The sequence below is a fragment of the Doryrhamphus excisus genome, chromosome 1, assembly GCF_030265055.1.
Source record: "Doryrhamphus excisus isolate RoL2022-K1 chromosome 1, RoL_Dexc_1.0, whole genome shotgun sequence".
Taxonomy (NCBI): domain Eukaryota; kingdom Metazoa; phylum Chordata; class Actinopteri; order Syngnathiformes; family Syngnathidae; genus Doryrhamphus; species Doryrhamphus excisus.
Window position 1 is genome coordinate 32578292 of NC_080466.1, and position 22284 is coordinate 32600575.

The 22284-nt window shown below is 43.9% G+C and overlaps 1 protein-coding gene across 4 annotated transcripts in view; it reads left to right on the forward strand.

Moving 5' to 3' along the window:
- adcy8 (adenylate cyclase 8 (brain)) overlaps positions 1-21791 on the forward strand; it is a 45071-nt gene extending 23280 nt beyond the window's left edge. Inside the window, exons 5-18 of one of the 4 annotated variants that reach the window (XM_058067432.1) lie at positions 54-181; positions 367-525; positions 599-869; positions 4916-5113; positions 9419-9519; positions 9588-9789; positions 9866-9955; positions 13239-13411; positions 13764-13842; positions 16278-16436; positions 18866-19012; positions 19334-19426; positions 19510-19621; positions 20951-21791. In XM_058067432.1, coding sequence (XP_057923415.1) covers positions 54-181; positions 367-525; positions 599-869; positions 4916-5113; positions 9419-9519; positions 9588-9789; positions 9866-9955; positions 13239-13411; positions 13764-13842; positions 16278-16436; positions 18866-19012; positions 19334-19426; positions 19510-19621; positions 20951-21450 — 2412 coding nt within the window. In that variant the 3' untranslated portion in view covers positions 21451-21791. Of the gene's footprint in view, positions 1-53; positions 182-366; positions 526-598; positions 870-4915; positions 5114-9418; positions 9520-9587; positions 9790-9865; positions 9956-13238; positions 13412-13763; positions 13843-16277; positions 16437-18865; positions 19013-19205; positions 19427-19506; positions 19622-20950 lie in introns of those variants that run through there. The other 3 variants (XM_058067422.1, XM_058067443.1, XM_058067453.1) reach the window with 3 other exon arrangements.
- The last annotated feature ends 493 nt before the right edge of the window (positions 21792-22284 follow it).

The following is a 22284-nucleotide window of genomic DNA, read 5'->3' on the forward strand; positions in this document are numbered from 1 at the left end:
CAGTGCATGCTGGGAGAGATCACAGGGTCTTGTGTGTGCATGGTCTCTTGCAGGAGCATCATTGTCTGCGAATAAAGATCCTAGGAGACTGTTACTACTGCGTTTCGGGCCTACCTGAGCCCAGGCAGGACCACGCCCACTGCTGTGTGGAGATGGGCCTCAGTATGATCAAAACCATCAGGTAGGCAGGGGGTCAAACTACGGCCACCTCATGGTCCCATGGATGTTTCTAGCCAAGGAAGATAGTTAGGAACCACAGGAAGTTAAGACAGAACCACAATAAGAACACGCATCGTTGTTTGAACTTGAATTGTCATCGTTTACCTTTTGACCAACTTTGTGTGCTCTGGTGCTCCGCCCCCTCAGATATGTGCGCTCACGTACGAAACACGACATTGACATGCGCATTGGAATCCACTCGGGCTCGGTGCTGTGTGGCGTGTTGGGATTGAGGAAGTGGCAGTTTGACGTGTGGTCCTGGGATGTGGACATTGCTAACAAGCTGGAGTCCGGGGGCATCCCGGGGTAAGGAAAGGACCAGCAGAACATTCAGAACCTAATTTTCACCTCATTCTGGTGATCTACATCCTCCTCCTAGGCGGATCCACATCTCCAAAGCAGCTTTGGACTGTCTGAATGGGGACTATGAAGTGGAGGAGGGACATGGCAAGGACCGCAATGACTTCCTGCGCCGCCACAACATTGAGACGTACCTCATCAAGCAGCCGGAGGAGAGCCTTCTCACACTCCCCGAGGACATCATGAAGGAGGCGGCCAGCTCTGCAGACCGCCGGGCCAGCAGTGCCACCTTCAACGAGGCGTCCTGGAGCCCGGAACTTCCTTTCGACAACATCGTGGGAAAGCAGAACGTAAGTCAACGCGCCTCCTCGAGGTGATGTCAGCTTGTGCTCTCGACCCCACCCACATGCGTCCGTCTTAACGGGTCACCCGGTCAAGCTATCGACACGTCCAGTCTGACAGCCAGCGGAAGCTAGCTGGCTGCAGGTGACGTTAAGACGGAATGTTGTCTTTTGTCTTGTGACTTTTTGTTGTCATGGTAACACGCCGCCATGTGTCTGTGAGAGTGACTGGATTCTGCTTCTGAGTGCCATTAAGCTTCCTCTTCATAGCGTCCTCATTTGTCTGTCTTTGCCATGACAGTAAATCAGCTTCTCGGGCATCATCACGTGGCGATGCCGTGTCAGCTTTACAGTGCCAAGAAGACGGACATCTTTGATAATATAAAGAATCCTTCTGAAGATACGATGTGTCTTCCTTTGACATCCAAGTGTGGGCTGACTCTGACTAACCTGAGCGAGCCTGCAGCTCCTTCACACGCCTGTGAACAACATTTCAGACTCCTTTGTTTGTGCTACAATGGTGGCCTGTCAGGGGCGAGCGTTTCGTTGCATATGAAAGGACCCTCACAAGAGTTCTGAAGTGTCTTTCATGTTGTCGCTCGGCGCCGCTCCCAACAGAACCTCTCCTACTCTGGTGGGTTTGTGTCCTGCGGGTTGCTGTCCTACATTCGTGTTGGTCTCATTTCCTTTCAGCGTCACTGGATGGCCATCTTTTTGCCTGCCCGTGTGCTCTGAGGGTCTGAGGCTCCGAGGGTCTGAGGCTCAGAGGGTCTGAGGCTCCGAGGGTCTGATAGAAGTGATGAATGAAAGCTATTGATTATATTCATTACAGTGCAGTAAAGCTAGGGTCTGGTCCTTGCGGCCTGCCAGCACCGGCCACTGGAGTCACAGCCACGACATCTCTTCTCTGCCGACAAGCTGCTCCACGAGTCCCTGGGATCGGCTCAGTGGCTCCGTCTTTACCTCTTTCATGCTTGACTGTGTGCCTGCTGGCGGCCATGATGCACCGCAATGTCACTGCATTTTCACCTCAGAGCGGCGTGGGCGTTTCCTCACATGACCTACTCACTGCCAAAAGAGGGCCAGCGAGGAAGCGGAAGTTTCACGCTGCCCCGTTTGGTTAAGGACTTAAACATACGTAAACATCATCTGTACAAATATCAGTTCTTTTGTAAGCTTATGTTATTCTACCAGTGAAAAGCGGAATGATGGTTGTGGAGATGTGACACGTTCCTGTGCTGGAGAGCACCATCATTCCTGTTTGTGGCCACAGTTAACGCTTGCCCAGCATGTCTAAACGCCTTTAATAATGCTAAAAATAGTATCTGGAGGATGGTACGCAGGTTTTCTATGCCACATGCACAAAATATTCCATTCATAATAAAGCACATTCACTTATTATGTTTCATAAGCAAACGCTGAGTCCTCAGTGTTTGTGTGTTTGGTCGGTGGGTGTGAGAATGCTTGCTGCTTGGTAGTACACTGTAATACTTACTTGTTGTGTCTTCAGGCTTCTGATTGGCTAACGGTTGTTGTGACATGCGGTGAATGGCCTGTGAGTGTGTGTTCTTGTTTTTGGTGTGTGGTTGGACAACGCTTTGGCACACTTTCTACGTGACACGCTACACTTACACACGTCTCTTGTGTCAACAATGAGGCGCCGTCATGAAGAGGCTGGAGAGTGGCTGCATTTGGCGTGCTTGTCGCTCTTTCTACGTTTAATTGTGTCACCAATTGTGAAGCCTCTAATGCAAATCACGCAGTTGGCGTATTTTCATTCACATGCAGCAGACGTTTTGTTGTGTCGAGTCCATCTGCTCTTCTGTCCAGGACAAAGATGATCTTTTGGCAGGCTGACAAGCAAGCCTTCATCTTCTGGAGAGATGCAACTAAAAAATACTGCTACTTTAGATTGGTCACTTCATTAGGTACACATCAACTGACAGCCAAAACAAACATTCTGTCTTGACTTAGACTGCTCCGGGAGTTTGGACCAGAGTGGTGTTGTGTACCCGTGCCCTGCAGGGCAGCACCAATTGGATTCTAACAGCAGTTATCAGTGACATTTGAGAAAGTATAATTAAGTGAAAATAAAGTTTTAATGAGGGCTTCTTTGTCATGCTGTGGCTGGTGCGATGCAAGGTGAAGGACAGACACACACGCACACACACACGCACACACACACACACACACACATCATGGCTTGAAGGGCTCAGTGAAGGTTTGGGTAATGGCACGGTGCTAGATGTTAATGTCTGGAAGGAAATGAGACTTTTACGACTTGTACCTTGACTGGTGACAAGGTTAGCTTGAAGTCTTCCAACATGTCTCCTCTTCGTCTTCACACTCAGAGTTGAGACACATTGTGCTCTTGTTGATGCCCATCAAGCTGACTTGTTGTCAGGTTGAGTCCTGAAAGGTCACATGACTTTCCTCTTTACTTCTGAATGACAGTCTGTAATGTTCGGGATATGGTTGGTCCCCAGATGATGACGAAGCGCGCTGATCAAGTCTTTTACTCGCTGTTCATGTGGGGCTGCAACTGTTCAATGTTCAATGTTCAATGTTCACAAACACAAAAATGACCAAATAAATTGTAGAAATGTTTGCATTACAAAAGTTAGCCGATTCAGAATTACTGGCCAACGATGTATTGCATCAAGGAAGTTTACATGCAAGTGAGAAAGTGACACTGATTCAAAATCAAACATTGTGATTGATTGGGATTTTTGCAAACAGAGAATGTGTGTCCATTTTATTTTTATTGTTTTTTTTGTCTTTTTCTTTAATTTATTGTGTTTCTTGTTTGTTTATTTCATTTAAAAGCTCTTGACATTCCAATTATAATGTTAATAAAAAAAAGCAAGTTTCTTGATGTTGATACAGTGTACTCACATTATTATACCATATAACATTATCAGTACATGAAGGAAAGAATATTGTTGACAATAATATCATTTATCAGCAATAAATTGTGGGACAATTATCGTCCAGCACATTTTAGAGTGAAACCGCCCGCTGCCTTGCTCTTTGTCCTGCTGGCTTTAGCTTCCATTATTAACCACAGATGCTGCGAATCCTACAGTACGGGGGTTCTTATTCTCGATGGCCAAAGTAATGAAACAATGTAATGAACATTTTCTCTGCGGCCCTACCACGACTTATTTTGGCCATATATATATTACAAACTGCTTTTTTTCTTTGACTGTGTAATATTAGATTGGCTGGATTGTTTCATATGTAAGGATAAGCCGGTCGCTGGTACCCAAAAATGAAGACAGTGGATGGATACCTAATGTAATTGTTTCATTTGCATCATTGGTCATGATGGACCAATTGATCATTTGTAAAAAGTGAGTAAAGAACATGAAAAGCTCAGAAAATATGTTTAGAACTACATTTTTTTTTCCTAATGTCACAAAGACGGAGCTACCGGTCAGTGCTTTTAATTGGGGAGGGGCCAGAGGCCGATACTGCGCTCATGTCAGACTCCTGTCCAAAAGTCTCCTCACTACATTTCTCACTCGTCGCTGATTACTGACTAAATATAGCAACAAAGTTTCTAATTTGTCATCACTGATCCTCCTGCTGCATGTTCTTATTCTCTGACACTCCAGGTTGTATGGAGTGTGTTAACAAGCGGGGTTACACAGACAGTCCCATTATAATGTGCTTATGAGAGCAAGCGGTGCCAAGTCTTTTTGTGGCGATCCAAATGTATTTGTGGCAGGCCTGTATGGGAACCACTGTACTGTCTGCATCATGTATCATTGTCTGCATTGTGTGTGTGTCACTGTGTCTGTGCATCAAGGTGAGCGTATGATTGTTTGCTTCATCATATTGCCAATGGAATTGGATGCTAGATTGTTAGCATGACTCTGTGTGATGGTGAGCACTAACATGACGCCGGCAGGCCGAGACGATGCATGATGACCAACATTGCACTTTGGTCTTCCCTCCCTCATGTTGTGTGTCTTGTTTTTTGTTGAATTGAATGCAACCAATGGGGGGCAAGCAGCAGCAGGTTCATTCTATGTGCATGTGCTTTCCCCCAGACTCTGGCTGCCCTAACGAGAAATTCGATAAATCTGCTCCCAAACCATCTCGCACAAGCTTTGCATGTCCACTCTGGTCCTGAGGAAATTAACAAGCGAATAGAGAGCGCCATCGACTTACGGAGTGGCGATAAGTTGAGAAGAGAGCATATCAAGCCTTTCTCACTGATGTTTAAAGACTCCAGCCTGGAAGAGAAGGTAGCTGGGGCTTTTAGACATTTTTTTGCTTTTTCTTTCTTCCCTCCTCATGTTCAGCCAAAAAGCCGAACACAAAAAAATTGTCATGAGTAAGCTCAAGGCACGTTTACATCAAATGACTTTTTTAGCTGAAATGTGCCACTTTACCATTTTGCTGTCATAACAAAATCATGCACATTCAGCAAATGTTCACAAATTTTACAATTTACAAAGGTGTGCATAATAATCAACTGGATTATATATCAAATAATCAGTTATTGTCTAGAAGCAATACAATTATTTCACTATGTTCATTAAATCATCTCTAATTGTAACAAACGGGTGTAAAGGTACGCCTGCTACTGGGTGCCAAACCAAGTGCCACATACCAAAAAAATGATCAGTACATTGTCGATACATACATACCAAAAAAATCAATGATCAATACATGTACTGCTGCACTCGGACTAACAACCTATTTTAGTTGAGCTTGGAAAGGTTTACTTTTCAATGTTGTCAATAAAGTTATTTAAAAGCATAGTGTTTTAAAAAGTAACTTGGTACATTTCAGTGTCCATTAATGTTGGCTGCAGTGACAGTATTACACCCTGTCATCAGTGATTGACACTTCATGTGGTTTTGTGAAGACAGCACCTCCTTCAGTTTACTCATGACTTCAAGTCCATTTAGTCTTTCACGGTCAGCCCAATCAGCTTTTGTTTGCTTTGTTTGGAGTCACATTGCATTCATTGAAACACAGGCATGATAAGGCGGTCCTCAGGAATAATGGACATATTTAAATGAATAGATGGTCAAATGTACAACATACTGTCGGTACGTGATCGACGTGATGAGACAACTACAAACGTCATGAATGAGCCCACTCAGGCGTGTGCACCTCAGTTGCTATTTGAAGTATTGTGTGAATGCTGAAGAGAAAATTCACAAGAAGTTAGGAATATTGGAAGTTTCAGGATGCACTACACTCAAACCTGTTTTTTTGTACTCCCCAGTTGTCGTCCAAAATCTTTGCCAAAATGTTGCCTCGGTTTTGTACATTGTCTTGGTTTTTGTACGGTATTGCACCAAACATACAAGTCTGTTTCCTCCGTTTCCTCTATCTATGGGATTCTGATGATTACAGCTCTAAAATCTGTTATTTTGTCATTTTTAAACGATATCATAGAAAACTATGGAAGTGGTATTTCAAATAAACAACAAAAAATAACCAAATTGTTTCTAAATTAATGGTTGGTATGGTAATTAATTAATGGTCCTGAAATGCACAACATAATATATAAAAATAACAAAGTAAAAAAAACAACAAAGCCAATTGCAAATAAATGCAATCGAGTAGCTCAAAAACGGTTTATGCTAATAATCGTAAACTCCTGGCTCCTTTTGACCCTCGACGTACAATGTAAGTACGTACGGATGACCGACAATGGTGACAGAAATGCTGCCGTAATGGTGCCGCTTTATGCTAACAGCCGCTAACTGTCCCAGGCCTAATCGTTGGCCAAAAAAAGCACCTTATGTGTTGCTGGCTCACTTTCATTGAATTCTTGACTGTGTGCGACTGCTAAATAACCCGGCATGGGGCCAAAGAAAGTTAAGTGGGTGAGAAACACTTGTATTGGATCTCGCCAGGATGTTCATGAAGTCCGCATCAACAATGACTTCCATCCATTCATCATTTACAATTATTTTGCATTGTTGTCTGCAGGTACAATTGTAATTATTCTCTATTTGAAAAAATGTTTATTCATATCCAACCGTTTCAGTACTTTTGACACAAGCAAATTTCACAAAGCCATGTGATCTATCAATGGAACAATAAATGTCCTGGTTTGGTTAGAATCGGTATTGAAATAATCCTCTTCATGTTGACATTTTGACATCGTGAAGCCAACACTACCTCACTATTGCGTCAAAATGAATTTTCCCAAGCGTATCAGAGTGTTGTCGGCAGGTTGCAACAGACTAGAGAGAGACTGAAAGAGTCACAGAAATTTATGCTGTCCTTCTTAGTGAGTATCAAGGTGTGCAAAAAGTATTGAAACATTCAGCAGTTGGTCATAAATTTAAAAGAAGGTTCAATGAAGTTCATCTGGAAAGGTTAATTTAGTTAATTAGTGCATTTTAGCTTCATCCTGAAATTTCGCCCAAAATCCTGTTATCCCTAACTTTTTTGTGAGTAGTGTTTGTTATTATTTGACATATGTTATTCTGAATCAAAATGATCCTACTTATTCATCTTATTTTGTCATTTATTTTTCCCCTCAACTACGTCTACATTTCTTAAGCAAGGCAATCCATTTCAACATCAAAATGTTCAATTTATCCGGGATAGAAGGCTTTTTTATTTACACATTCCAAAAATCCACGTTTAATGTAATTGCACATTGACCGCGACAACATTCCTTTTCAAAATGAAGGGATTTCTCAACCGCTTCAAACCATTCATCCCGATAATGAATGGAAAGGATGAATGAACATTTAAGGTTACATTCATTTAAGACTTAACTCTTGACATGATTGTTCCCAAAGGCACAATGTGGCAGGCATCACTTTCTTGTTTTGCCATGAGTTATTTCTGTAAATTATGGTGACCCTCACATCAATAACCCAAAATGGAGCCAAAGAAAACATCTTATTGATCTCACTGCCGCTTTAGGAACATTCATGTCTTTGATGTTCATTTATATACATTTCTGCATTGTGTTTATGCCTGTAAAACTAAAATAGCAAAAAAATAAATTGTATAAAAACGCATCATAGACGGGCGACGAAGCTGACTTCCTGGTTCCTGTTTCCATGTAATGGCAAGCTAATAGATTGCTACCAAGGATGTTTGGTGATGAACATGCATAAATACCACAGTTGGACTCACTCTATATTAACAACACAGCAGAACATGTACACAAACCGTGGCACAATTTTGGTGTACATATCGCGATATTTAAAAAAAAACACCCTGACAGCATTCACACAACATTTCTACACCAACAGCTCCAGTGTGGTCTCCACGGAAAGAGGCCCGAGTTATTCTATTAGAAATAACTATAATAATGACGAGCTTTTTTTCTTTTGTGAATGCAATGCACTTCTGTGGCTTATTTTTGTCCTTTTTTTGCTTGACCTCTGACCTTTGAGTTGACCGCCTTTCCTTTGCCCTTTCCCTGTTGTACACAATTTGTTTGTGTCATCTTCTTTTCAAGACCTTTTTGTTTTTCCTCTTCTGTAAATGTGCACTGACTTGCTGTGGACCTCCTTTTTCCCTTTTTTTGCCAAATTTGTGAGCAAACGTCAAACTTCCTCTTGCTAGCTAATTTCCCAGCAGCTTTTGAGAAGGATGCCAAGGCAGGGTAGCGGGGACATCACATCTTGAATTGGCATAAAACTGTTGATTTGTGGTGAGAATAAAACTATATAATTACCTATTTGATTGACTAGCTTGATTATTAATTAGATATACAGTGTTCCCTCTCAACATCGAGGTTCACCTTTTCGCTGCTCGCTGATTTTTTTATTGTACATATTTATTTTGAACAGCATATGAACACGCATTGTAGTCTGAGTCCTTGTGGTGTATTAGAGCGATCTTATCAGCGCTCTGTTGTATGTGTCTGTTATTATATTTACTTCTGCTATCAGTAGAGGGTGTTGTGTACGCATGTTGAAGACGTGTACAGTTCCACTTCGTCTCAGTATGTTCATGTACCTATATAAGTATATCAGGAAGCCACAGTAGACAATAGCTGGCTAAATATACAGCCACAACAGTCCTGACTGGTTAAGGGAGAACCCGCCCATTGTGTTCTGCGTCCTGATTGGCTATGGACCATTGTCAATCAATCAATCAATTAGCGTCGCTAGCACACTCGCTCACTGTGTGAGCTGCTTGCTAACTGCCAGTAAACAAGGGAACACTGTATTGTGAGATATTACACAAATTTGTTTGGTCTATGTCTCTTTGTAACGGATTGTTTTTAGCATCTTTGTTGTACAAAATGTACCAAAGTGGCCATTTCTTCCCTTTTTTAATTTTTATGTATGCTAACCTCACTGGAAAAAGTTTAGCTAAGCTAACTTTCCTTTACATGACAGTTGTTATATTTAGCATTAAAGAGTAATGAGACCAGCACATGACTAACGTCCTCACAACCCCGCCACTCGCCCTCTAGCGCCAGTCTCTCTCTAACGCTTGTGCTTGAAGCGTGGCATGCATCTGTGCTAACGTGCTAACATGGCGTATTGGATGTGTTGTGTGTCGCTCTGCCTCCCATCTCACCCTCACCTTCTCCTCCTTCCTTCACGGTAAAGTACTCTCAGATGAGGGACGAGGTCTTTAAGTCCAACCTGGTGTGCGCCTTCATCGTGCTCCTCTTCATCACCACCATCCAAAGTCTACTTCCGTCTGCCAGGTAAAACAATATGGTGGGAGGGACAGATTGTTGATCATGTGATCATTGTCCACTGATGATGTGTGCAGGATGGTCACCATGGTGATCCAGTTTTCTGTCCTCATCGTCCTTCACTGCTGCCTGGTCCTGGTGACCACGGCCGAGGACTACAAATGTCTGCCTCTAGTTCTTCGCAAAGCCTGCTGCTGGATCAACGAGACCTACGCCGCCCGCAATGTCATCATCTTTGTCTCCATCCTCATCAACTTCCTGGCAGCCATGATCAACATTGTGAGTTCTCCGTGAAAACCAGCAACATCTTTTTATTATGGAAATGAAAGTTCATCTGATTGGTCGTCTATGGCAGCTGTGGTGTGACTTTGACAAGTCCAACACCTTCAGGAACCAAACCTACAACCAGTCCGCCTCCATCGCTGACATCTGCTTCTACCCGGAGGTACCCTCACAGTCATCACTTTCTCATCATGTCATCTTCACATCATCATCACGTCATCATGTCATGGTCATGCTATAATCACATGATAATCACGTCATCATCATGTTATGCATCCATCTTATTCTCACAAGAGTCGCGGGTGTACTGGAGCGTTAAGTTTCCTTTCATGCCCGCAATTTTTTTGCTGCACGATTAACATGCGCTCCTCCTGTTTGACCCTCGGCCCCCTCCGTAGTTTGGTTGAAGCACGGTAACTCTGTAGCCACAAGCTGGAACAAATATTGATGGGAAATGGAGAAAGAAAAGAGTATTTCGATTGGTAAAGTTAGCTTCAAAGCAGATGGCTCTTGTAGCAAGACCAAAGTTATTTGGATCTACTGTTGCAGTGTTTGACTTATCACGGATTCCATGGCCTGCCAGAGACTGGAGCAGTGCAGGTATGGTTTTCATTGTCATATCCAGTGCTACCTTGGCATAAGAGTGGCCCAACTAACCAGCGCTTTCACATTTTTACATCTCTATGATGATTTTGGCATTGAACTGCCAGCTAAATTGGATTTCCAGCTGCTATTGAGGGCTGTCAATGTGATGACCATGGCTGTCCAGTGTTGTGCTAGCATTAGCCATTTAGCATGGAACTACCACAATGATGCACATTAGCGCTCAAAGTCATCAAATCTTACCTTTATGCATTCCCACATTCACTCACTCACATTTTGTATTTGCTGAACGTTTGTGGGCGAGTTTAAGAGCTAGCATTCACAGGTGGTTGTACTCCGCTGCCCTTGTGGAGCCTTCTCCCTTAGGTATGTATATGGATATATTTCTATATATGTGTGTGTATGTATGTATGTATGTATATATTTATTATTATCATATCTAAAATAGCTAAGGGATCTAAATTATTACACATTATTATTGTATAGAAATTATTATTATATATTAAGTATTAAGTATTAATTGTATTATTATTATACATACATAAGTACTATTATCAATATATTGGGACCGTGTGCTATCATCCCACTCTGGCTGTGGCTGTTTCCCCGGCCGGGTGGGGCGCCTGGAGAGTGCGTGTGGGAGGGGGGTCTTGGTTGTGCATCTTGGGCTCTGGGTGGGGGAGGCGCTGTGCTGAGGTGGGGGGTTACCTGCTTCTCTCCCTTTGGTAGGGGGGTGGCTGTGTTGTGGTGGATATTGGGCGGTTGGAGTGGTGCCCCACTGGCCGGGATTGGTAGGGAGCTTGCTTGCGGGCGGGGTGGTGGACTCTGGGTCGTGGGGGAGCCTTGATCAAGGGTTTGGGGGCGGGTCTGGCCGGTGGCTCGCGCCGGCCCCTGCTAATTGCCGGTGTCTGCCTCCGTCCGTGGACAGGCTCCCTTCCGGTTGGCAGGGGCGCCCTTGTGCCCGCAGGTGTGTGGCCCTCGATGCCCTTCTGCTCTAGTGGGGTATGGTCTCCCGCCGCTCTCGGGGGTGTGGCTCTCCTCCAGCCCTTGCTGGTCTCTTCGGAGGGATGCTTTCAGGGCGGGCCTTGGGGAGTCGGCCCTGGCTTTGCCCCCACCCACGGGGCCGGTGGATCTCTGGCAATGAGGGCTTGACCTGGCTGTGCGGGGCGGGGTTTACTGGGTGGTAGAAGGCAGCCCCTGTCCTTTGACAATTACACATTCACACATACACATTCACACATATGAGCACACTTACACACACATAGTATATGAATATACACACCAACAGAAGTACACACCTCAATATGGACACTCACAGCACATGGGTGCTTCTCTACACAATCTACCATCTTATCCCTGATGTCTATATGCTATTGGTATGCTATTATTACAGTAATAATGATGTCAAGCAGTGAGAATTTAATGACTGTAACTGTATGGCTGTAATTGTGTTTACTATCACGGTTCATGTCTTCATTGTTACTATTGCTACTGGTAAGTTGGACTGTTTCATTTCACTGATATCATCTCCATTGTGACCCTTAGCCATCATTGACATTTAACTCATGCAGTCCTGTTTGTCACTCTTGTTCTTATGGGAATGTTGTTGCTGCTGTTTATGTCTCTCTCTCGCTCTACTGCACCCCCCAACCCCCACCCCGGTTTCTCTTCTTCTTCTTCTTTTCTGTGTTTCTTCTTGCTCCGGTCCGGCCGCTCCAAATTCGCATAACAAAAACATCAAATAACGGCAAAGAAAATTTCATGGTACAGGGAAGTACCAACACCAACGCCAACGCCAACACCTTTCCTGACACAGAGCAAATCTGTTTAGCATGTAAGGGCATTTAGATCAACAATACTATCTGCCCCAATGGCTGGACGGGACAAAAAAAAAGGAAAAAGAAGAAAAAAAAATTGCTAGTATGCTCATAATAAATGCTTGCTGACTATATTGTTTTAAATAATGGCTCATAGTTCCGAAATTCATATTGTTTTATTTAAAATTGGATGTCATTATCCTTGTTATTATCGAATTGTTTACCACAAAGAGATTTTCCCATACTTTATTAATTATAGATTGAAACTTATTTCTATCTGCGATTAAATGTGATTAGTTGTGAGTTAACTATGGACCAAAAAATGCAATTAATCACAATCAAATATTTGAATCGATTGACAGCCCTAAAAAAACACATAAAAGGCTAAAAGTGGTGACAGACTTTGTTTTGTTTCATCCACCTTTTGAGATCAGATTTGAGGGTCTTATTGTTGATGGTAGGCTGGTCCAATATTTTGCTCCTTTTACTGACAGCACTGATTGCACTGATTGAAAAGTGCTACGTTTGTGTGGTACCTCACGAGCTGTGGCCCGAGTGATCATCCCCCTCGCCACCTTCAGTTGAATAAAATCCTTCAATGGGGATGGGCCAAACCCTGAGATGTGCTGAGATAAAAGTGGATTTTTATCAAAAATTTGAATGGCTTTTTCAAAAAGAGTTTTAGGTATAGGTTTAATTGATGGGCGAGCAGCAGGAGACCAAGTTGTTACCATCATACCAACATCACACCATTCTCAGGTTAGCATCATGCCTTTATTATGCTATCATCATCATACTGTCACGTTATCATCATGTCATCATCATGTTATCACTCCATCATTATATTTATGAGGAACATATCCCCTTGACATTTTGTCAACATCTTGACATCTTGTGACTTAAGTGTTTTCTTAGACACTAAAGTGTTCAAGACCACACACAGCATGGTGTATAAAGCTTAAGATGCTTAAGGCTTTTATGATGAAGTATGATAAATAGCCACGCCCTCTTTGTCTCCCTGTCCAGTACTTTGTGTTCACAGGGGTGTTGGCCATGGTGACGTGTGCCGTCTTCCTCCGTCTCAACTCAGTGTTGAAGCTGGCCGTGCTGCTGGTGATGGTGGCCGTCTACTCGCTGCTCACCGAAGCATTCTACGCCTCACTCTTCGTGCGCTACGACGTTGTCCACCACAACACAGAGTGAGCATGTTGCTGCGATAACATCAGCCCCACACCGCCACCATAACATGTTATAAAATAAAAGCTTTTACTGTTAGTGCAGCATTACTTGCAGCAAGAAAGGAAGTGTCAGTAGCCACGCTGACCTTTCTTCATGCTGCAAGTTTCATCTTGCAGCTGATGATGATGATGATGATGGTGACAGAACAAGGTGACCTTTATTTTGACAACATATGAACGTTGTCATAGCAACGCTTTCGAGTCATGTTGGGAGAGCAGAAAAGTCAGTGTGGCAAGTAGTGTGGAGTGGGAGATGTGTTCTACTTCGAAGGAAAGAAGATGATGAGGTATGAATATGTTTTTGTCTTCACAGGAACTTCCTGGGCACCAAAGAGACATCTCTGCTTCTCATGGCCATGTTCCTCCTGGCCGTCTTCTACCATGGCCAGCAGGTGACATGACATAACACGTCAACACGACTGTGATGTTTTGATTGACACTGTCAGAGAGCTCGTCATATTGATGCTGCTGTTTCGGATATTTGGACCACATTTGAGGGGGTCACAACATGGGACACATTGTAGCTGTTGAGTAATCAAAAGGAAGTGGCCTCACATAGGTGCCGTCACATTGCTAATGGCAACCTTTCATGTTTTAGTGATCCGATATGGAACCGTCATGAGCGTAATTGAAGCTCCTTTGTGGCCCCATTTGATGTCATCCGGCGGCATATTGATTTCCCCCGCCTGCATGGCAGAGGCCACAATAATGGCGGCCAGCGTGAAGCTGTAAATGCCAGTAGAGTGCGCCATTCACACTTCATCTCTCCCAGTGCTCCTATTTTGCCACCATTAAAAAGCTCAAATGTTTCTCAGCATCTTCCCGCAAAGGATTTTCAAAACAGAAGCCTGAAGGTTGTTGATTGAGTAATGCGCCTCGTTAAAGAGCCTCCAAAAAGCCCCCACAAGACTGCACCTTCTTGATTAGGAGCACAGAGAATGCGCTCTAATGATTCAAGTCAATTGACAGTCGTGTTTATCACAACAGAGTTTCCACCAATTGCCTGTGAGAGGCGCTCCAATCCTCCAATCCCCCCCCCCCCCTTCATTAAATACATTCTCTATTTGATTACAACCTTTATTGTGGTTTTTAATTACAGTAGCTGATCATTCTTCATTGAGCTCCTCATTTTAGCAGCAAATGTCAAGAAATTAACAAAATTACTGCTAATGTCCGTCCCCACACATAAACAGATCTCATTTGCAACGTTTTGCACCTCAAAGACAAAAGTTAAAACATCCAGATAAACCAATAAACATGGTAGGTGTGCAACAACACTACCTTTATTTATTTTGTGACCCACAAACTGTTCACTTCCGCCTCTAGTTTCGTGTGTGGCGGTTGGCTAGCGCAGTAGTATTGTCTGGTAGTCCGCTGTTTAGTCATGCCTCGGTGAAAATGATCATGTTGCAGTCTAAAGTCTCTCACTGGGGGTGTTGTGGAGTCCCAACTCATCCATTTTATTGACTACACACATTAGTGAGGAAATGTTCAGCAGAGTCTACATGGCCTAACTCGTATGCCTCCACACCTTCCTCACCTCTGTCTTCCATCTTGATACCGCTTGCGAGCACTTCTGCCCAGCTGGGTAGACTCCAGAGAGTAAGATGTTAAACAAGACAATATATAGCAATATAATCACTACGAAACTTGCAAAATCTGGGACCTGTTGCACAAAAGTATGATTGGGACATCTAAAAGAAATGACTGCGCTGACCTCACCCAACCCAAAAGACTCTTAGGCTGACTCGGTTGCACAAAGGCCCAGCCAGGATGAATAGACGTTGATTCATCAAGCCGGGTGAAACCAATCCCAGATCACTTCCTTAAATAGATCCCACAATCGTAGATCATAGTCACAAACAAAAGACAAAGCATGGCAAAGTATTGCAGAGACAATTTGCAATACTTTGTGCATAAAAATTCAAATAGTTCATGTTTTCTTTATTAGCACATCACCATTACTCGCTCATCGCCTCAACTCAGTAATTTCTCAGTAATGTAGTACACATCCACATTCACCGACACAATTAACACCCCCAAAAAACGTAATGGCACTGTGATGGTGAATTTGCTTCACCTGCAGGTGGACTTGACTGAATGATATAAATGTAACTCCATCAGACTGTATCTTGTAAGATGTGTATTTCTATTTACATGATATGAAATGTGTATTTTATATATACAGTATGTGGGAGACTGTGAATGATCTAATAAATGAGGGGTGTGAAACTCGTACCACGGAGGGCCGAGACATTGCAGGCTTTCTTTCCAAGCAGATGATTTTATGATGGACACCCCCTTCAATTTGAGGGAAGGAGCTCATCAATGAAATCAGCTGCTGCATAAAATGGTTGGAGAGGAAAGCTGCAGTATCTCCACCCTCCATTGACATGTGTAATAAATGATGCAATGATTGCAACATCATCTGAAATCATTTATCGCCAATGATTGAAATGAATGATGACAAATGTGGTTGCATGTGGATGTGATAACAATGTGTAGTGGCCAGTTGAAAAATTCTTGGTTTTCATTTATGGTGACTACTGATTGAGATAAGGGATGAGATGAACTAGATCCCGAACCTTAGGTTTTGGATCATGGATAAATTGAGTCAGGATAATCAAGATATCCTGGCCTAATCCCTTATCCTAGTTCCCCGTGCTGGAAAAAATGCTACGCTTTGCTGTATGTACTCAGCCGATTTGATCTCTTAATGCTAATTGTCAGTGTGTTTGTGTGTGTTTTCTGTTCCGGCCACTGGGGGCGCTAGTGAGGGACGTTGTTACTGAACATACTGAAATTCTGGTTTAATGTCCACATGCAGCTGGAGTACACGGCCCGTTTGGACTTCCTGTGGCGCGTGCAGGCCAAGGAAGAAATCAACGAGATGAAGGAGCTGCGAGAACACAACGAGAACATGCTGAGGAACATCCTGCCCAGTCACGTGGCCAGACACTTCCTGGAGAAGGACCGCGATAATGAGGTCTGTGCACGCTGTTGACATGAGTTAGCATGTTAGCATGATTGTTGTCCATTACAAAGGCTGCTAGAGAATTAGACAGGTTGAAGCTAAAGAGAAGAAAGGAAGAGATGAGCTTGGGCGTATTAAAGGAGATGGGCTGAGTGAAGGTGATGAATTCCTGCAGCAGTGTTACACAAAAGCAGTCATTATTCGGCCAGAATGAAAAAAAGAAAGAAAAAAATCTTAAATTGCTTTTGAGAGAGCAAGCGGAGAGAGGACATCGACTGCTAGCATCACCCAGACAGAAATAGATGTTTTTTCTCTTCTGTCAATCAGCCAATGGTTGATTTGTCTGCAACTTTCCCTTCTGGTCCATCCCGTCTTCCTCTCAAGACAGGATCTGCATGCTGTTGTTACCGTGGCAACAAAGTCCAGTTAGCTTGACGTCTTAGCAAGAATAATGTGCTCATTTAGCTGACTCACTTGACTTCACTCCTCCAAAAGTACTTCCTGCATACGACATAATCCCGAATTCACACCAGACGTGTATCACGTAATGCGTCACATCCGTAATGCTCTCCTCCAAAAGTACTTCCTATATACGTGCATACTATATACGTAGTTCACTCATTCCTATATCACACACACACATACTTCTCCCTATAAAGGTACTTCCTACTACACGACTATTTCTACAGAGTACACATGTACTTCCTGCCGCTAAAAGTACTAGATACTGTACGTCATGCAAATGTACTTCTGTTTCCGAAAGTAGTTCCTAAATAGTACATGCTTGTCTCCTCTAATGGTACTTCTGATACAGTGTATGTGTACTACTTTCCTAAGTTGTACACATGTACTTCTCTCCTCGAAAAGTAGTTCCTACATAGTACACATGTAGTCCTTTCATCTAAAAGTACTTCCTACATAGTACACATGTACTTCTGTCCAAGTACGTCCTACATATTACGCGGGTAGTTGTCTCCTCTAAGGTACCCCCCACATATTACAGGTGTACATCTCTCCTAGATAAGTACATTCTACATAGTACACATGTACTTCGCTCCTCTCAAAGTACTTCCAACCTAGTACACACGTACCGTAGTTCCATCTTCTACATAGTACACATGTACTTCTTCCCTCTAAAAGTACTTCCTACATAGTACACATATACTTCTCTCAGGTACTTGTCTCTTTTACTTCCTAAATATCATTCTCGCATCTACTTCCTACTTCCTTCAAAAAACATAGTATCTGTGTGTATCTATGAAGTACTTTCTACAGAGGACACACTCCAACCTCATCGGTGATCTGGAATGTACTTTTTAGAGAGCATTCACCAGAAGATGTGTGTTGTGTAAAAGTACTTCCTACATAGTGTAGTACACATATATTCTCTTTTCCAGGTCGTTAGGGTGGACTGTAATGGTTTCTGCCAACAGTTTTTGTGTTGAATGTGGACGTAGAAAAGCTGCTGGCTTCTGAGCTAACAGTTTGGCGGGGGGGTCAGGGGGTCAAATGTCAGCCTATCCTTGCACGTCCTTGTTATCGGACGCCGCCTTTGTGGTGCAGTGGAACAATAGGTGAAGGTGTGATGAATTATGAATACATGTTCCTAATTAAGCATTCAAAATGCAATTTAATCATCCATGCTCGTATACGTTTGTGACCTGCTGTTACGCTTTCTTTCCATGACGTCACTTTTGTTACTGTCGCTAGCATTAGCCAATCATTAGCAGTGAAGTCTTATTGTTGAAAATCAATAGCTTTACTATTAGAATAAAAGCTGAGCCTGGTTGAGACTTGCCATGATGACAGTGTCATGGACTCACGGATCAGGTTCAAGTGTGTTTTTGTGAGGACAGATGTTAATTAAGAAGATGTCACCACAAACTGGAGATGTTACTTGAATATTCACCGTGTTCATATTCCCCAGGCCGCATGGTGGTAAGTGGGTATGTTGACCACACAGTCAGGAGATTGGGCACACCTGGGTCGGTCTGTGTCCACATGCTGGCCAATGGTTGTTTGTCTATATGTGCCCTGGCTTGGCTGGCGACCAGCCCTGGGTGTACCCCGCCTATTGCCCTAAGTCAGCTGGGATACAGCATACCCCCACCACCCTATCACAGTAAATGCATGAAAGGATGGACGTGTCTCCATGGCAATTTGACTCATTTACTTCAAAGTAAACACTGCCCCCTAGTGCTGGAAGATATGTACTGACTGATCACGCCAATATGCATGGACAGAAATATTTCATGTTCTACTACATGAATACTATGTCAATACCTCATGACAGTTTCAGTATAATATAATAGTCAATGATGCTTGTATGTAAATAACGAAGATTGGTGTCTGTGTGTGTGTGTGTGTGTGTGTGTGTGTGTGTGTGTGTGTGTGTGTGTGTGTGTGTGTGTGTGTGTGTGTGTGTGTGTGTGCGTGTACAGGAGTTGTATTCGCAGTCGTACGACGCCGTGGGGGTGATGTTTGCCTCCATCCCAGGGTTTGCTGACTTTTACTCTCAGACGGAGATGAACAACCAAGGAGTAGAATGTCTCAGACTCCTCAACGAGATTATTGCTGACTTTGACGAGGTGACGCACTCCCCTGCTTTGTTTTCTACTCTGTCCTCTACTTTGTATTCTTTGTCTTCTACGTATTTTGTCCTTTACTTTGTATTCTACTGCTTCTGTTGTCTTCCCCTTTGTGTTTGATTTTTGTCCTCCACTTTGAATCCTACTCTATCCTCTACTTTGTCCTTTTCTTCTACTCTGATGTTGCCTGAAGTCTTGAGAAAGGATCAGAAAGTTTGGACCTCTAGTGTTAATATGAGGACTTCTCAAGTCAAACAAAGTGTGTGTGTGCACGTGTGCATGTGTGTGTGCATGTGTGTGCACGTGTGCGTGTGCGTGCAGCTCCTGGGAGAAGAACGTTTCCAGGACATTGAGAAGATTAAAACCATTGGAAGCACCTACATGGCTGTCTCTGGTCTCTCGCCTGAGAAACAGGTGAGCTCATCATCGTGACCTCTTATCCATGTGACCTCTGTGTTGACCTCTGTGTTGACCTCTGTGTTGACCTTTGACAGCAGTGTGAAGACAAGTGGGGCCATTTGTGTGCGCTGGCCGACTTCGCCATTGCGCTCAATGAGAGCATCCAAGAGATCAACAAGCACTCCTTCAACAACTTTGAACTGAGAATAGGTAAACATGTCACCGCTATGTGAACTGTTATATGGCTCACTACATGTCCCACTACATGGGCTTGACTTGTTTCACTATGTGTCTCAGGACGGCTCCTATGTGTCTCACTACATGTCCCACTACATGGGCTTGACTTGTTTCAATATGTGTCTCAGGACGGCTCCTATGTGTCTCACTGCATGTCCTTGATGTGTCTCACAGCGTATTTATGACTTTCTTCAAATGTTTTTTAACATTATTCGAGCCCCATAGATGTGAAATAACACCCCTACCATCACCTTTACACTCCAATTATACTTTACTTTCAATATTTCTTGAATAATAATAATAGGCCATAGTCGACAAAACATGAAATTATTTCATTAGCTTTGGAAAAAACATAATAGAGTGAGGGAACCATGTTTGCACCACAGTGTAGCGAGGGACGGCTGTACATGTCCCTGACTGGTCCCTGACTTATCTCACTACGTGGCTCACTACAGGACATGTCCCTGACATTTCTCATTTCATGTCCCTGCTTGTCTCACTATGTGGCTCACTACAGTACATGTCCCTGACTTGTCTCACTATGTGTCTCACTGCATGTCCCTAGCTTGTCTCACTGCATGTCCCTGACTTGTCTCACTACGTGTCTCACTGCATGTCCCTAGCTTGTCTCACTATGTGTCTCACTGCATGTCCCTGACTTGTCTCATTATGTGTCTCACTGCATGTCCCTAGCTTGTCTCACTATATGTCCCTAGCTTGTCTCACTATATGTCCCTGACTTGTCTCACTATATGTCCCTGACTTGTCTCACTATGTGTCTCACTGCATGTCCCTAGCTTGTCTCACTATGTTTCTCACTATATGTCCCTAGCTTGTCTCACTATATGTCCCTGACTTGTCTCACTATGTGTCTCACTGCATGTCCCTGACTTGTCTCACTATGTTTCTCACTGCATGCCCCTGACTTGTCTCACTATGTGTCTCACTGCATGTCCCTAGCTTGTCTCACTATGTTTCTCACTGCATTTCCCTAGCTTGTCTCACTATGTTTCTCACTTTATGTCCCTAGCTTGTCTCACTATATGTACCTGACGTGTCTCACTGCGTGTCTCACTATATGTCCCTGACTTGTCTCACTATGTGTCTCACTGCATGTCCCTAGCTTGTCTCACTATATGTCCCTGACTTGTCTCACTATGTGTCTCACTATATGTCCCTAGCTTGTCTCACTATATGTCCCTGACTTGTCTCACTGTGTGTCTCACTATATGTCCCTGACTTGTCTCACTGTGTGTCTCACTATATGTCTCAGACCCGTCTCACTGGTTGTCTGATGTGCAGGCATGGCCCATGGCTCGGTGGTGGCTGGCGTCATTGGCGCCAAGAAACCACAGTATGACATTTGGGGGAAGACGGTGAACCTGGCAAGCCGTATGGACAGCACGGGGGTGAGCGGTAAGATCCAAGTTCCGGAGGAGACCTTCATCATCCTGAAAGAGCGTGGATTTGCCTTTGAGTATCGAGGCGAGATCTACGTGAAGGGCATCAGCGAACAGGAGGGCAAGATCCGCACGCATTTCCTGTTGGGCCGCGTGCAGCCCAACCCGCTCATTCTACAGCCGCGTAAGATGACGGGCCAGTACTCACTGGCCGCTGTGGTTCTGGGCCTGGTCCAATCGCTCAACCGCCAGAAGCAGAAGCAGATCCTCAACGACAACAACAACTCCGGCATCATGAAGGCCCACCACCACTACAACAGGAGGACGTTATTGGCGCCCGCCAGCTCCGAGGTGGGCGGTAGCCATCATGTTGAGGCGGCCGATAAGACCGAGCTGTCCTGAGGTGACCGAAAACCGGACTCTTGGTGGCTCGCTGTGTCTGTGGCGGTAACGCCAGTTGTCGCCTGCACACGCTGTGTTTCTTGCCATGAATGTTTGTACTCAAGCTCCGCCCTTGGAGGAAAGGAAGGAGGGGCCAGACACAAGCACCCTAATTGGCTATCTCTTTGACTCTTTCTTTCGGCGGTCTTGATGATGTTCCTGTCCTTTTCACGTCCTCTTTTTATGTCTCCTTGCTGTCTCTACCCCAAAACATGCAAACCTGCTCCCTCGTCAATGTCCATCTTTCTTTTTGTATTTGTTTTATATACAACGACACGATTAAAGCTGTTTAATTTTTGATACCACTGCCTCCTCCCGTCCTCTTGGAAGAGTTGACATGTGGTTGCTATGGCGACTGTGTGTGTTGTGTGTGTGTGTGTGTGTGTGTGTGTGTGTGTGTGTGTGTGTGTGTGTGTGTGTGTGTGTGTGTGTGAGGGCTTCCAGCAGATGGCAGTAAATGTCCATCAGACAACCTACAACCTTCCTATTTTTTGTGCACTAATCTTGTCAAACTCGTTTGATGCTTCATCACGGCATCAGCGTTATGACACTCAGGGCTGGAAGTAAGGACCACATTTAGCAACGTGTCTCTTGTGTGTGCGTGTGAAGCTAAGTCTGATGTGTCCTCCTGTATGGAGGCATAGGAAAAGGCAGTTTCCATGGCGACCGTCAGCATGATACTTAACGTGTGTGTGTGTGTGTGTGTGTGTGTGTAGTTAGGTTTGGTATCGCAAACAAGGATGGCGCATCGCCACTAAAACCATCAGCATTCTTTCCTGTTGTCATCACGTGACA